General features: G+C 42.1%; 1 protein-coding gene across 2 annotated transcripts in view; it reads right to left on the bottom strand.

The window, feature by feature from the left end:
- The window catches only part of PTCHD1 (patched domain containing 1), a 72,171-nt gene that overhangs the window by 32,620 nt on the left and 23,754 nt on the right, over positions 1-15,797 (bottom strand). The window contains exon 2 of one of the 2 annotated variants that reach the window (XM_056861841.1): positions 7,668-8,328. In XM_056861841.1, coding sequence (XP_056717819.1) covers positions 7,668-8,328 — 661 coding nt within the window. The remainder of the gene's footprint in view (positions 1-7,667; positions 8,329-15,797) is intronic. The other variant, XM_056861842.1, reaches the window with a different exon arrangement.

Here is a 15,797-nt window from a genome sequence, read left to right as displayed (position 1 = left end):
TTTCATAATGATTTATAATAAACAACCAGATATTTTGCCTCTAGTAAATATGTAATTTCTTGAGACTCGTACAGAATGTTGCATTTTAGCCAAGATAAAGCTGTCTCCCAGGCTGAACTAATTCTCATTAAAGATTCTTTAGACTCAGCTATGCTCTGGTCTTTCACTCTGCATTCTAGCTTTTGTCAGTTTTTATTAAGCCATGCACAGCACTGGAAGGATTCAAATGAACTGTGCAATTTTGTTCTGACAATTGTTTAGAGTTGAATTGCTTACTTGAAACTCATTCCTGGAGAGAATAAAAATGTGTTTCTATCTGTTGTGGAACAATTAAAAGTTCAAGTAAGGCTTAGCACAGTTAATTTTAACCCATTAAAAAGTAAGATCACAGTGTATTCATTGCCAGTCAATTAAAAATGTGGATAGCTGACCTCTGGCAACTGATCCCTTAATCCAGCTAACATTTCACATACCAAAAATCATTATTTAAAGTATTATGCCTAGACTTGTAGATTTCATTCCTGCAGTGAATATTTTCTAACACAAATGTGAGAAAAAACTGTTTTGCACAGTCTCCCTAGTTTTGGTTAAGGTATAAAGCTGACAGGAAGAAAATTGATGCATTTGAAATGTGGTGTTGGAGGGGAGTTTTACAGATACCATGGGTTCTAGATCAAATCAACCCTGAACTCCCTAGAATCTAAAATGACCAAACTGAGGCTATCATACTTTGGTCACATTGTGAGAAGACAAAACTCACTGGAAACAACAATAATGCTCGGAAAAGTTGAAGGCAGAAGGAAAAAAGGAAGACCCAACATGAGATGGATTGCCTCAATGAAGGAAGCCAGGGCCCTTAGTTTGTTAAGACCTGACCAAGGCTGTTAACCATAGAATGTCTGGGACTCGCCAAATTCATAGAGTTATCATAAACTGAAAGTGACTTGAAAGCATGTAACACACACACACACATTTTCATATTGCATACAGACAAATCTATGGAAATGGCTTAAGCCTTCCCAAAAGAAATTCCTGCAGTGTGTTGCTTTTAGATCATATGGTATTTATCTTGCATTTTGGATGTCAGGAGGAAATGGGGCAAAACAAGTTCTGCCTCTGATTTTGGCTTTCTTGCTTTCTGCTAAGCATCCTTGTGCCCACAAATGGCTGCTGTGAAATATGAATCTGTAGCCTCTTTATAGTTAAAACCCAAGAGGGGAGCTGGCTGTTATGTGCACCTTTTAACAGATCCAATATTCATTCTGAATGTTTTGTGTGCTTTTTTTTAAAGCCAGTAAACCCCAAACGACAGATGTATAATATAACGACAAGATGTGACAAAGCCATGTGAATTCATTTATGGTAAACACAAGGAAGCACTGTGCATTGCATTTCAGTGGGAAGGCCCTGTCAAATAAGTACAGTGAGGAATCTGCAAATGAGTCATGTTGCCAACAAGGATATAACTACAGCCTGCAGTTTGCAGAGATCCTCCCCACTCCCACCCCAGCATTGATGAATCAAGCAAAAATTAAACAGTGAGATTTCTGAAAATAATAACTAGGGATCTTCAAAGGTCATCTAATCCAACGTCCCTGCCTTGAGCCAGGAAATCCTTCACCCAAAGTATTTGTAAGCGATTCTGCAGGCTAAGGTTTTTTTCACATACTCCAATGGAGGAGTAGTTATTGCCCTCCTCCTTCTGGGGGCAAGCATAATTCGCATGTGTTAATTCTTCTACTTAAAAGCCATTGCTTGTTTTCAAACATTAACAAAAGAGCACTGGGAGAACCCACACACTAGGAGACAGAGTAACCGTATAGTTTGGCTTAACCCAATACTTTAGTTTAACACAATTAACTTTCTGCAGAAAAAGTCCAAAGAACCTTTACACTAATAGGCATATCTATACTTTTACACCGGTTATTCATGAATTGCTTACTTCAGACAGAGAGTAAAACAGACAAAGATTGATTATTATTTGCCACTGGAGTTACTGCTTGCACTATCCATCCTTTATGCCACCTATGTTTCCTGTGTGTGTGTGTAAAGTGCCTTCAAGTCGCAGCCGACTTATGGCGACCCCTTTACAGCGCACTCAAGTGCATGAAGAACATACTTTTGAATCATGTCCAATTAACTCCTGTTACGATATGGGCCACTTATTTCCCGGACTGGTCATGGCAACCCCAATTGATGAGTGCCCCCGCCTCTCCAGAGCAAGTGGCAAGCCTAAAAGCCACCTGGAGAGGAGCACTCTGTCATCCCGCGAACCGGCAGTCAAGAAGCGGAGCCAGGTCAACCCTCCAGTGAACCAGAGGGAGTCCACCATTCGCAGTGCCCCCGTTCCAGTGGAAGCCATATCGCAGGGAGCTGACAGCACGCAACCACCAGCAGCGCAACCCCCCCACCCTTGAGTTGATCGACTTAATTAGCTAATCATCGAGAGACGTTAAGACAACAAATAAACACCATTCCTCCGGCTATGCAAAGCCATGCATTCCCGGACATCGCGATACGCAACTTATGTATGAGCAGTAAAACCCCATCAACGAGCGACGCCTGAATCCCCCGGGGTTGCGCAAATCAATGGAAACAGTATAGACTACTAAATTATCACACTCCCCCATCCCAGTAGCCGACCATTAATCCTTTTTGTCACCTTTTGTCTTAGCTTGAGAACCACGAGGGTAATCCAATCACCCTCCCCCTCGGAAAGGAGTATAACTGGAGTCCCCAAAATCCATATGTTACCTTAGGTCTTCCCTTGGCTTCTTTGCCGTCACTCTGTGCTCTGGGTTTTGTGTATCCTGATCACTCAACACCCCCCTCTCGACTCACCGGGCGAATCCCTGGGAACCCCTCCACTCTCCCAACAATGCCGTTTTTGTAAACACCAAAGGGTGTGTACACAGGAATCGCTTAGGGTTCATTTGCGAAGATCAGGCATTAGAACCACATCATCCCTGCCTGGCTCCCCCAATAGACACTGTCAGTCATTGCCAGTATGACCTGGTACAGGAAAACGGGTCTGCCCTAATATATCTAGGCAAAGGTTGCACATGCGTTAGAACGCTCTGCGACTTCCTCCTTATTAACTCCTTTTTGTTACAACCCATGTTACCCTATATCGATCGCTGCTTCTGTAACCTCACCTGTAAAGGGTTTCATTACACAATCCCTGTCTGGACCCATGAAGAAATTATTTTATCCCCAGAACTTTTAAATAATTTGGAACCTATTTTTCTTGGTATGGGTTTAGAATCCATCAGCCAGCTTCTCAAACACCCCACTCTCCGGGCTGCCCTCCAGGAAATAAAATGAGCCAGAGACGCTAGTGCTTTAATAGTGGAACACAACAACAAAGAAATTTTGAAGCTTGCCACAACAATAAAGGAAATTGGCAAACATTCGTGGTGGGAGACTCTCCTGGGTTGGAGCCCCTCTGCCACTGGCTTTTTGAATTTAGCCCTGCACCCCATTGTAATAGTCCTGGTAGCTCAAGTTCTTGTCACCATGATGATAATTTCCCTCGGGTGCTGGGTGCGAAAGCAGCTCAGCAAGCTGGAAGTTATCCACCGCACCACCCAGCTCTCCTATAAACAGCTGTAAGGAGAAGCTAAACACCACCTAGGTTTTCTCTCTTCAACACTTTCTATTTTGGACTTTCCAAGGTGGGGTTGCCTATTAGACAGTCCCCAAGGAAAAATTGGACGGAGAGAAGGAGCTTTGGTTCACGGTCGGCGTAGCCGTACGACCACCACCAAAGTGAGCCCAGCACTGGAAGCTCTATGAATCCTGTCTCATGATGATCTTTTTTTGGGGGGTCTGAGCCATGGATTCACCTACGGCAAGTAGGTTGAGCAACCAGGTGTGGAGCAAGGAGGTAATACGTGCAGGTTGCACGAGTGTCAGTCCGGTTTTGGACTGCCCTCCCACTCCACGGGTCCAGGCCCGTAGGCACGGTCCCAATAATGACAATGCCGCAGAATTTGGCAGGGGCCTCCGAGCCACTCACCTTCAAGATCAAGGGTTCCCCTCCACCCCCCAAAACAACTGTGTCCTTGGAAAGCCAAACCCCTATCTGTACCTTTAAATGTATTGCTACCTCTAAAAGAAACCTCTGCATCTGACACCTGTCAGAACTTTGAAAACAGTCAGGTACCCAGCATGCTCCGAGACTTAGAAATTTGCATATGTCATACCCCCTGGGGCAGGCCAAACCAGATCTGCATTTGCATGGCTCTGCTCCACACACACATTAAAAAAGCATGTATGTGATCAGTATATAGAGTGTTTTCCGTTTCCTCTTTTTCCTTTCTATCCTTTAACAACATTAGGAGAGGTCCCCTCCCAAGGGAGAGATCCTATCGTTATAAGTAGGATCGCCCCATTAGGAAGAGAGGTAATGGACCCATCCCTCAAGTGGGAAGACTGGTCCAAAACCGGAGCAACACCCGTGCAGTCGGCAAACCCACTGGGTCTGCTGAATGGGCGCACATTCGTGGGTGGTCATACGGTGAAGCTGCCCGGAATGCCTGTTCCTACCATTCCAAGTTACAGAAGAAACCTGCATAGCCTTGCAACCGTGCTCATTTTTAACCAATGGTCCCCAAACAAACACTTCCCCCAATATTTTCTGTATGTGTGTTTTAATACCGGAAAGGGAACGGCCATACAAGAGCCGGTATTAAAAGCTTCAACTCTGTAATTTTATTCTTAAAAATGTAAAATGTATAGTGTAACCACCATGCTTTGCGCCATATGCAGATTGTCTCTCCACCCCCCTCGGACTGGCTTACCCATGCTAGCCCCATTGGAGGCAAAGGAGACGGAAGACCTCAAAAGTGAAAGTGAGAGTGCGCAAACACCCGAGCAAACCAGCCGCGAGGCAGAGAAAGCTGTTTCCAGCTGGCTACATCCGAAAAGACTGTCAAGAATTTAACCCTTCCCCGACTGTATAAACTTGTAGCATTTAAAAGACTCTAAGCGGGGGCGCTGCTTTCTATTTTTCTTAAGACATTGTAGCGAAATACCAGCGGGTTGTGTTCAATTTCTTTTATTGCTGTAACTCTTAAAGTGTACAAAGTTTTTTTCTCTAGCCGGCATCTATGCCCAAGGTTTTTTCTTTGTGCACTATTTTTACTGTATATTATCTATGAATTATTAGACGCTCATTGACTGTAGTATTTATGTTGGTTTCCTAGTTTAGAAATGTTATTTCAGTTAGCATTGTCCTTGTTTTCTTTAAGTGGCACTGTAAAAATTGAGAATCTCGCCTGCTGCATTGAGTTAGTCAAATATGCATACATCCATAAGGGCACATGTCCCTGTTAAATCGTACTGAGTTCCGTAGGACACCTTTTTTTAAAATCTGGCCCAGGTTTTAGCTTAAAAAAAACGGTTCCCACCCCGCCTTGATTTGTGCAAAACTGGGTCCTGCATCTTCAAGCAAGATCCACAGAAGCAAGCAGCATGGTGTTGGCATCCAGACAGACGTCTGGACACCAACGGGGGGGGGATTGTTATGATATGGGTCGCTTATTTCCCAGACTGGTCATGGCAAATCGATGCGTGCCCCAATCGATCAGAGCAAGCGGCAAGCCTAAAAGCCGCCTGGAGAGGAGCGCTCTGTCATCCCGCAAACCGGCAGTCAAGGAGCGGAGGCCAGGTCAACCCTCCAGTGAACCAGAGGGAGTCCACTGTTCGCAGTGCCCCCGTTCCAGTGGAAGCCATATTGCAGGGAGCTGACAGCATGCAACCACCGGCAGCGCTTTTCACCCCCTTGAATTGATCAACTTAATTAGCTAATCATCGAGAGACGTTAAGACAACAAATAAACACCATTCCTCTGGCTATGCAATGCCATGCATTCCCGGACATCGCGATGTGCAACTTGTGTATGAGCAGTAAAACCCATCAACGAGCGACGCCTGAATCCCCCGTGGTTGTTCAAATCAATGGAAACAGTATAGACTACTAAATTATCACACTCCCCCACCCCGGTAGCTGATCATTAATCACTCAACCCCCACTCTCTCGACTCAGGACATCTCCGCTTCAGGACAGGTACCGTATAACCCAGGGGTGAGGAACGTCAGGCCCGGGGGCCGTTTAAGGCCCGCGAAGTCATTTGGTCTGGCCCTTCATGGGTTCTGGCAGATCTCTAGCTCAGAAGGACCTAAGACTGGCTCCCTCCTACAGACAGGAATAGCCTCTATTCAAGGCAGATGTGAGTTTGTTTTGCCAAGAAAAGGAACCTTTCCCCCCACTTTCAGAAGAGTCGTTAGCTATGGAGCTGCTAGGATCACCCAAGATGCCACTGGTTGATGCCTGCCTGCTTGCCCGCATTGGGGGGGGGGTCATCTAGGGCAGCTGCCTGCTTGGGGCTTGGTCGGCCAATTTTTAATTTTGTATGGCCTGCAAATGATGTTATAAATATCCAAATGGCCCTTGGTGGGAATAAGGTTCCCCACCCCTGGTATAACCCGTCATCTGGACCTGCCACATTGGCGACCGTCCCTCTTTTGCTCTTAGAATCTGAATGAAAGTTGTATAAATGAAATTTGTGTGCTTGTGAACATCTTTAAGTAATCAGTAAACCTTTAAACAAAAGTTCATCTGCCTTCGTCTTTTCTATTGTGTCTCGGATTGGACTCCCATAAACGTTGGTTAACGATCCCTAGGTTATGTCCCATGCCGGTAATTGAATGCTAATTTCCCCATATTATTCATAACCGAGCATCTTGGCTAACACTCCCTTCCCATTTTATGATTCCTACCATGTCATGATCTGAGCACAGTCAAAAATCACAGACAAATAAAGATCTCCTGAGATCTCTAAGGAGGCATAAAACCTAATAAGACCCAGAGTCATTCTCTTAGTTGCAACATTTTAGGTGCAGGGTTTCAAATAAGTATTTTTCTTTGCCAAAAAAGCAAACATCTCTAGTTCAGCAGTATATCCTTCAGTTATGCTGTGCAGAGATAAAGTAAATCCAATCAAAGCAAAGCTACTTACTACCAATCCCTACGCAAATTTGGTTAAAATAAAATACTGTGGTAAAAAACAATAACTACTTGGCAAAGAGTAGAACGACTGTTGCATGTAATGCAAATGGAAAGACCATGTTACTCCTCTTACTGACTGACATTTTAATTTCAGAAAGATGAGCTGTGCAAGACTGTTATAAAGCTAAGTTCCAAAGCCAACCAATTTTTCTACTGAGAAATGTGGACTTGAGTTTTCTCTATCATTTGCATAATTCCCCATGCTAACACATGCATTTTCCATAGCAGAAAGGCAGACAGAATTATGCTATGGAACAGCTTAACCAGAGAGAGAGATTCCATTCCACGTGAAGTATAAATGGTAAAGATTCTAAGTATTACGTCGATCTGGGGAACTGACGTTCAGTTTGCAGCGTAAAAATAAATAAGCTGACAGAGTTCTGGGAAATTGTTGGCTGCAAAGCAAGCATGTCCACCTCCTTCATTTTGAAACTAACCAGAATTAATGCTTAAACAAATTGTGGCTCACCCAGATGGCCATGCCCAAATGCCCCTTCCTCTGACTTCTTTTTGTTAGTTTTAGGCTCAGTTAATGCCTCAGGCAAATGCAGTATTTCAGACACACTGACACCAATAATAGAGTAAGACATAGTTACCTAACACGATGAAGGGAATTCCCAAGAAGGTAGAATTGTATTTCCCACCAGTCAGATTAATGATTCCAGCTGCAGTCAGAGTGGCCAAGCTCACAGTTAGCAACCCAAGGAGGCCAAGCCAAGGTTTGCTCCGGACACAATCTTGCATGGAACAGCACAACATGGCCAATGCGACCACCAGGACCAGGCTTGTGGTCAAGTAACGTTCCGATACCCTGCTTGTCTTTTGGAAGTCCTCTTGAAGAGAAGATGATGTGAAGGGATACATTGTGACGTTTGGGTTGGATTTCTGGAAAAGCTGGACAGTGTCGCAAAAATTGGACTCCCATTTTTCTGCCACCATGTCGTTCAGGGAGTTGATTGCCTGCAAGTAGTAGGTGAGCTGAACAGCTTCTGCAGACTTCACCCGGTCTTTGCTGTGCACAGTGACACCGCCAATCTGATGCCCATTGTACACTTCCCTGCCATCTTTTAAGTGAGTGATGGGATATGTGATAGCAAAATTAGTTTGATTAGACAAGCGAGCAGCCTTCAGTTCCTTCAGGACATGCACGATATCATCCACTATGCAAGACTTGTCATTATTTAGGATGCAGATATGGGCAAATGTGTAATTGAAACCAGGTCTTTGTACTTGGATCCTGGTCACAGCAGAGTGCAGCTAAAAGGGAGAAAAAAAACCCCACACACATTATTTAACAGATAAACTTGCATTATAACAGCAGCTTTGTGAACACAGTCTGTTCCCTCTTATCTAACCCAACAAGCAAGTTTTAATAACTGCAAGTAGTAATCATAAGTACCTGATGAAAATGGGGAACATGTATTACAAAACTGTTATCATTCTCCTACACTGTTCCTAACAACTTAATTAGGTTCTGGCATATAGAAATTTATGCACCAGTTGGTTGATTTCTCTCTCTCTCTCTCTCTCTCTCTCTCTCTCTCTCTCTCTCTCTCTCTCTCTCTCTCTCTCTCTCTCTCTCTCTCTCTCTCTCTCTCTCACACACACACACACACACACACACGCAAAACAAACAAACAAAACCACATACCTATATAGCACTCCAGTTTGCTAGTTCTTTATTACAAGCAAAAGGGGGTGTTATGGTTCAAGCACATATGAGCAGAAACTTTATCATAAAATGTCAAAATTATGAACATCATTTAGATCAGTTGCATTATTAAAATCTGTAGGGCATTCTATGTTCCTCTGACAATGGATGTATGGGGGGGGGGGAGATCCTACTACCTAGCTGAATATTTTGCTGAGTTCATTCCCCTCCCTGCACACAAGTACTCAAGGCCTGGGTGATGAAATACCTCTTCCCCTTTATCCTCTAGCCCGAAAATTAGTTCTCAAAAATTCAAAACCTTCTACACTGATCTGGGTTATTATGGTGGGTACTAATAAGAGGTAACGAGGCTTGTCTTTCCCCATTTTTCTTTGGAACAGTGTGGCTACCTGCAATGCTTCCTGTTCTCTCTAGCAAGCAAGGAAGCAATTATCTACCTGTTCCTGATCAAATCCCTTTAGGAAAGGTAACAGACTACATGGTGGCACAGCCACTGTGTTCTTCCTTGACCCATATCGTTTGATATGATTTTAGAATTTGTTCTCTTGATCACTGCAGACTTTTCAATAGATTATGACACCATGGACCATGCCATTTTGACAACACATCTTGAACAGCTAATAGCAAAACTGGTCTAGCTCTTGGATTATTGTGTTCTGTTTAAAACATCAGAGTCTCATGAACATCCACAACCTAGCATTTCTGGTTCTGTATCCTACTATTGTAGGCGCACTTTTAATAATTATTATTTATAAAACCATCATTTAAATTGTGTTTAAAACTGTCATTATTATTTGATTTGTTCAAAGCTATCTCCAGCTTGGTTGGGGTGAGATAAAAACATTTTAAACAAATAAGCAGGCTTCAAGAAAGGATTGAGGTTGAACTCATTTTAAGTACCTTGGAGAGAAAGACACTATGGAACTAAGAGTCTCTTAAACAGCGATGAAGGGAGAATCTCCAGAACACTGTGAACATATCATGTGTAGCAGTTTTTATCAAAATTTGTTAAAGAAGCTCTTAAAACCAGTACTGTGAGTCTTGTAAAATGTTTAAATAAAGACATTCCAGTGCCAACAACTCTTCTAATTAGTGTGACTACATCAGATAATATACATTAAGTTATTAGCTCTCAGTAGTTTCTGAACTGGGGAGGTTAGAGCAGTAGCTAATCTTAGAATTTAGGCTCTGCTGGGGGTCAAGAAATAGATGTGAGCCAGCAAAGCTTCTCACTGTAATGCCGTGACCTGCTCTGTGCTAGAATAATTTCTCTCACAACTCTTTATTTGCAGCATACCCCTTTCTGAAGCAGAGCTTGTGTAATTTTTATACTGGAATTAGAGACTGTGGACCTCTGAAGGCATATACAGAATCATTCATTCATGGTCCCTGTTGTGTGTGCGCAATTCAAAAATGATCATCTATTTCCATATTGGAAAGTCAGGAAGAACATGACTATAGTTTTTATTAAGTATTGGGAGCATTGTTATCACTCTAGAAAGTTATGTCTTTGAAAATTTCTGTTTTAATAAATATCAGAAAAATGCTCCCAATGTTGTGAAAACAGTAGTCATGCCCTTTCTGAGGGAAATTAAAACTATAACTTTCTAAGGTCCTTCCCATCTGCCAGGTAGCAGGAACATGGAGGGAGAAGGAAAGGAAGCGCACCCCACCCCTTTGGTCTGCAGCACATCAGCCCAGGCCCATAGAAAATAATGGCTCTTTAAAGTTTAAAGGACTTTGCACCCTGGACCAACAGGTGGGTGGGGCATGTTTCCTCTCCCTTCCTCCTTCCCTGCTCTGCTACCTCCCTGACATAATTCCTGATTCCAATATTATCGAGAATGAAATATCAGAATCAGATGTCAATTCTGAGTGGCACGCTAGGAAACCCCAACCTCTGTGTTAAAAACCATAGAGATGGGAGTGATTCTTAGAGCATAACCTGAAAGTTACATCATATCACCCCTTCCCATCCTGCCGTGAACGTCAGTGGTGGTGGAAATGCAAGCACAGTGGTGGAGGATTGCCAGCTGGAAACAGTCTCTTGGTAAACCTACTCCTGAACCTGGCACCAATGAGCAAGTTAATAAGACAATCCCTCATACTTTAAAGAGAATAGTAAACCTGGCAGATGTACTATTACTTTTGTTATCTGGCATAGTGATTATTATCAATATGAAGGCGTCTCATGGGGTTGGCTCCAATGAGCCATGGGCACAAGATCCATGGATATTTATTTCCCTTGTTCCCCTCCACCCCAACAGTCATTTCTGAAAACTTGACCAATGGGCCAGATGGATCAGGCGACTGTGTTTAGAAGGCAGATGGGGATGAAATTACCCTTCATTCATCTTCATAGTTCTGCCATTAATGTGATCTATTTAAATCATGCATTATGGAATGGCTTCCATAATTTACTCTATAATCACCATTCTGCTTACATCTAAGACTGTCATGTGGAAGGGTGGGCCATCTAGCATGGCATTTGAAAAGTCTGCACTGTGAAGAATGCATTCTAAAGAAGGGACAGCTTTATTTATTTATTTTTTTAAAAAGGCATAGGTGCAGACCAATGCAGGAATACGAAGAAATATTTTGCTTTTAGAAAGCACTGGTGAAATAGACAAGAACAGCCCCTCTCTTCTTCAGTTTGAGGGACAAACCTGATGAAACTCATGGAACTGGTAAGTCTTAACAAACCTCTTTGAACTGGCAAGGGGAGGGGGAATCCGTATCCATTTCACCAAAACTTTTTGTTTAAAGATCATATGTACAGACCAAAAGTGGAGTATAAGTAACGGGTTGGATCCAGTGTAGGATTTCCATGGATGGAGCACAGAGCCATTTGTGCCCATTTATCCCTCCCATTACAGACCTTCAACTGCAATGGGACTTCATGCTGTTTGTAGCTGGTCCTCTGTCTTGCAGGAACATCATTTCAAGGGTTGTATTGGGCCACTGTGGGAATGAGGAGGCAAGAAAGCTGCAAACTGCTGCAGGAAGTCCCTTCTGTTAATGGAAATTTACCACTGAATCTAAGGGGATGTTTTTTCTAAAGAAGTACTGGTGAAATTGATGATGTCCACTTGCCTCTGCAGTTAGTCCAGAGAAGTACAGTGAGACTAATGTGGAGAGTTGCACGACTGTCGGGACTTGCTGCACAGAGAAAAAATCCTTGTCAGTTTCACCAGTGCCTTCACAAAACATTATTGTGTGCTTCTGATAAGAGGGTTGAATAAAATACCTATAAACCTACCCAACAGCTTACATGTGAGATTGACAGGTATGTGTATGTATGTGTTATCTAGCATGTCTCTCAGTTTTATTAGACTCTCACTGCATTTGGCAGGTACCCAAACTCTGTTCCCCTCACTCTTGAACTAAATTTTAATAAAGAAACAGCCCTCATGTTTTGAGATAGGGAGGGAAGATTACCTCCCTGCCCTTCCAGAGAGGGGCTCATTGGTATTTCTGAACTGGCTCAAAATGCATTTGAAAGCACTGAGCCCCAAAGGTGAACCCGAAATGCTTTAACCCCTAGTGATTCTAGCCTGCATTCTTGTGTAGAGATGCTCAGTTTCAGTTTCAGTCACTTTTATTGGTATGATGGTAATAACAAAAGTGCATAAAACTCCATACTCACTCAAAAGTGTCTCACATTTGACAATATAACTAATCTTAGCCATAATTCGTTCTTCCAGACGACAAGTATAGGGATGCTCCTTCAACCCTTATTTACATTAGAAAATGTTTATACAACGGCAGATGTTGATTCAGACATATCACCTCATTTGGACAAAACCCCTAAATAAAGTGTTTAACCTTGCTGAAACCTTTTGTCAAATGATGTTCAAAGTCTGGAATGTCTGGAAGATACCCAGATGTGGAGTAAGTTCACTTGATTAACAAAAACAGATGACAGACAATAGGTTCAAATTAAATACTCATGGGGGATTATCAATTGATAGTGCTGTATGCAATTTTAAACATGCAAGCATTCTACTTAGTTGGAAACATATTGCTTCAAGTTGGTCTCTAGTTAACGACCTCCTCAAAATTGCATGAAGGGGCTGCCCTAAATCCTTAGCAATTGGGGGAAAGCCAAGGTGTATATATGGATTGATTTCATTTTGGAGGGCTCAGTTAAAGTGTTTGTTGAATGGCATTTTATAGCTCAGGGATATATTTTGAGAAATGCACTTTGGCACTTGCAGCTGTTTGAATCTTTAATTCAGTATACTCATCTGCATCTCTAGCAAAGCTACCAAATGTTGCCTTGTTTGGACCTTATAAAATGTCTTGTGCTGCTAAGGTTTGGAGAAATGATCTGGACAAGCTATTGGAGGAAGAAGGGAGTGACAATATTCTGCTTTATGCCAGTCTTATCTGGGTATTGATATGACAATGCCTACTATAAAGTTTTGAACTACTGAAACATTATGTTAGTTGTTAAGCCAAATAAATGTCATCTCTCACCCCAAATGTAGAAAATTAAAACATGCTATTACATATAGAATCATATCATATTCCCACTATTTTTGGAAGAAGGTTGTCAAAATATATAACAAGGCTGTTAACATAACTGTATTGACCTTGACTCTGCTCTGTTATTAAATTGGTTTGATAGTTCAATTCCCCTTTACCAACACAGGGCTCTTTTTCTTTGATGTTCCAGCTAAAATGTCATCAGTTTATGGAAAAAGTTTAAACAGTGTGTAAGGAAACTAAATAGTATGAAGGTTTGGGGGCTTCTTTAGAGTGCAGGAGCTGTCTTTGCAAATGAAGACAGTTAAGCCGAATCTGAAAAACTAACTTTGGAAAGTGTGGAACCCACCAACCGCTTATTCAGAAAACCTGTTTTGATATCTTGACAGTGTACCAACATCTTTATATGGAAAGTCCCTCTGTACTGTACATTGAGATTAATTGTTTACTATTTTTTAACAAGGTCTACACTGTTAAAACGAGTAACCTTTCACATGTGCCTTCTTTTGGGAATTATTACACTTATCTCTACTATCTTAAACCATTTGAAAGGCAGGGTACAAACCTTTTGATAAAATAAATATTGAAGTGGTTCTGGCCCTAAGCCCACTAAAGCTGCCAACACTTTTTAACTCTGCTGTACTTTTTCAGACTGCATTGGCTGTGCTAAACCAATGTACCTATATCAGGGAGGAAGACTGGGTTGGGAGAAGGGAAGTAGGATAATTTGAGAACAAGGATGCTGCTATGGTGGTATCCTAGTATAATTTAAAATAGGTTCTGTGAGTTAACTTAAGGGAGTCATTATTGCTTGTGTGTTTTGTGTACCTTGAGCAGTTTAAAATGTATACTAAAGCTTCTACTAGAATAGTTATTACTCTGTAAGGTGCCACAAGAGTCCTTGTTATATTTTTTGACTTGACTTGAAAAACCTTTAATGGCATAAGTATTACAATTGTTACAAAGGTACATAAAATATGCAGTCATTAAGATAAAAACATAGGCCAGTAAATTCCAAAAGTAGAAATTACAAACTTTGGGCTTTTTGAACTTTCATCACCTCCACTAGAAAATTGGCAACATCTAAGGTAACCTCCGGATTGGAATCATTTAATAAAAATTGATGTTTTGCTTGGGTAGATAGGTGATATTTGGAAAGAAGCCAATTTTTTAACCATTTCCCACGGGGTGTTTCATATAAGGGGCAGACCAACAGAATATGATCAATTGAGTCCAGGGAATAGGTATCACAGGGACAAGTCCTATCCTAGATTGGTATTTGTTGATACCTTCCATGTAACATCCTTGAAGGAAAGGCATTAACCCTAGCAAGAGAGAAGGCTCTGCGGAGGGGTGGGATGTCCAGCGTATGAAAATAATGGGGAATATTGTTGGTTAAATTCTTGAGGCCCAACATTGCTGGAGAGCAGACCAAGGGTTGAGTGGGGAGTAACGTCTGACACTCTTTGTTATATTTTGTTGCAACTGTTGGACATGGTTACCAATCAGGTATTATTGAGTGGAATCTAGTGCAATTTTTTTTTGCTTGTACTAGAACTTTTGTGCAAAAAGAAATGCAAAGATAAGACCATGGTAGCCACTTGTGCTAAGTCAGACTTATTGTATCCCCACATGCATTTCTGCTTGTGCAAGATCTTGAGCCACCAGTTTCTGGGCATTATAATATACAGGGAAGAAAACACTAGGTGCTGCACTAGGTCTTGCACAAGAGCAAGTTTCTACTTGTGGATCACTGATCCAAGCTATTAAATGTATACAGTTCCATTCTATTGGTTTCATTATAAGATTTCTTAAGTAGATACAGAAGATAAGAGTATACAAAATGTACAAATTTATCGATAAAGAAATAACTATGAAGGAAGACCTTTAGAATGAGAGAAAATTCAAAGATATTAATGGGGGGATCTGGCAGGAACAAGTGGTCACAGGTCGACTCCTAGATCTTGTAATTTATGTGATATTTTGTAACAATAGTCTCTGCCCAATATTATTTTTGCAGAACATCTTCTTCCAACTACCAGTCTAGACTACAGACTTAAAAAAAAATGCATGGGGAAAAGCAACTAAAACAGAGAATTTGCAAGAGAAAAGCACCTAAGGGATAACGAAGCACTTCCCTTCCTCTTCCTTCTTGTGATTATTGTTGTACTAAAAATCACCCCCTTTTGATGCTGCTTTTCTGTAATAGAAGCAACTACTGGGTTTCATGAGCTTTACATACAGTAGCACATAGCAGACCCCTTTAAAAAGTATGAGACAATTTTACAGAGGGCATCAACAGGGATTAGCCATGGTATCTAAATGGAACCCCCAAGTCTGTAGGCCTCTGAATGCCACATGCCTGGAACCCAGATAGGCTTGCCAGGCCCCTTAGCTCCACTGGCGGGAGCTTTGAAGGGCTGCGGCCGTGGTGCACAATGTGCACACGTGTGCCTGGCGCAGCATGCGCACGCACCCCACGCAATGCACCTATATCATTTCTGGGTTTACCCGGAAGCGACGCGGACGCTCTAGCGATCTCGGCTGAAACTCTATGGTTTCCATA

Source organism: Euleptes europaea, chromosome 16 (genome assembly GCF_029931775.1).
Source record: "Euleptes europaea isolate rEulEur1 chromosome 16, rEulEur1.hap1, whole genome shotgun sequence".
Classification (NCBI taxonomy): Eukaryota; Metazoa; Chordata; class Lepidosauria; order Squamata; family Sphaerodactylidae; genus Euleptes; species Euleptes europaea.
Note: the sequence above shows the minus strand (reverse complement) of the source record. Positions and strands in the feature narration are given on the sequence as shown.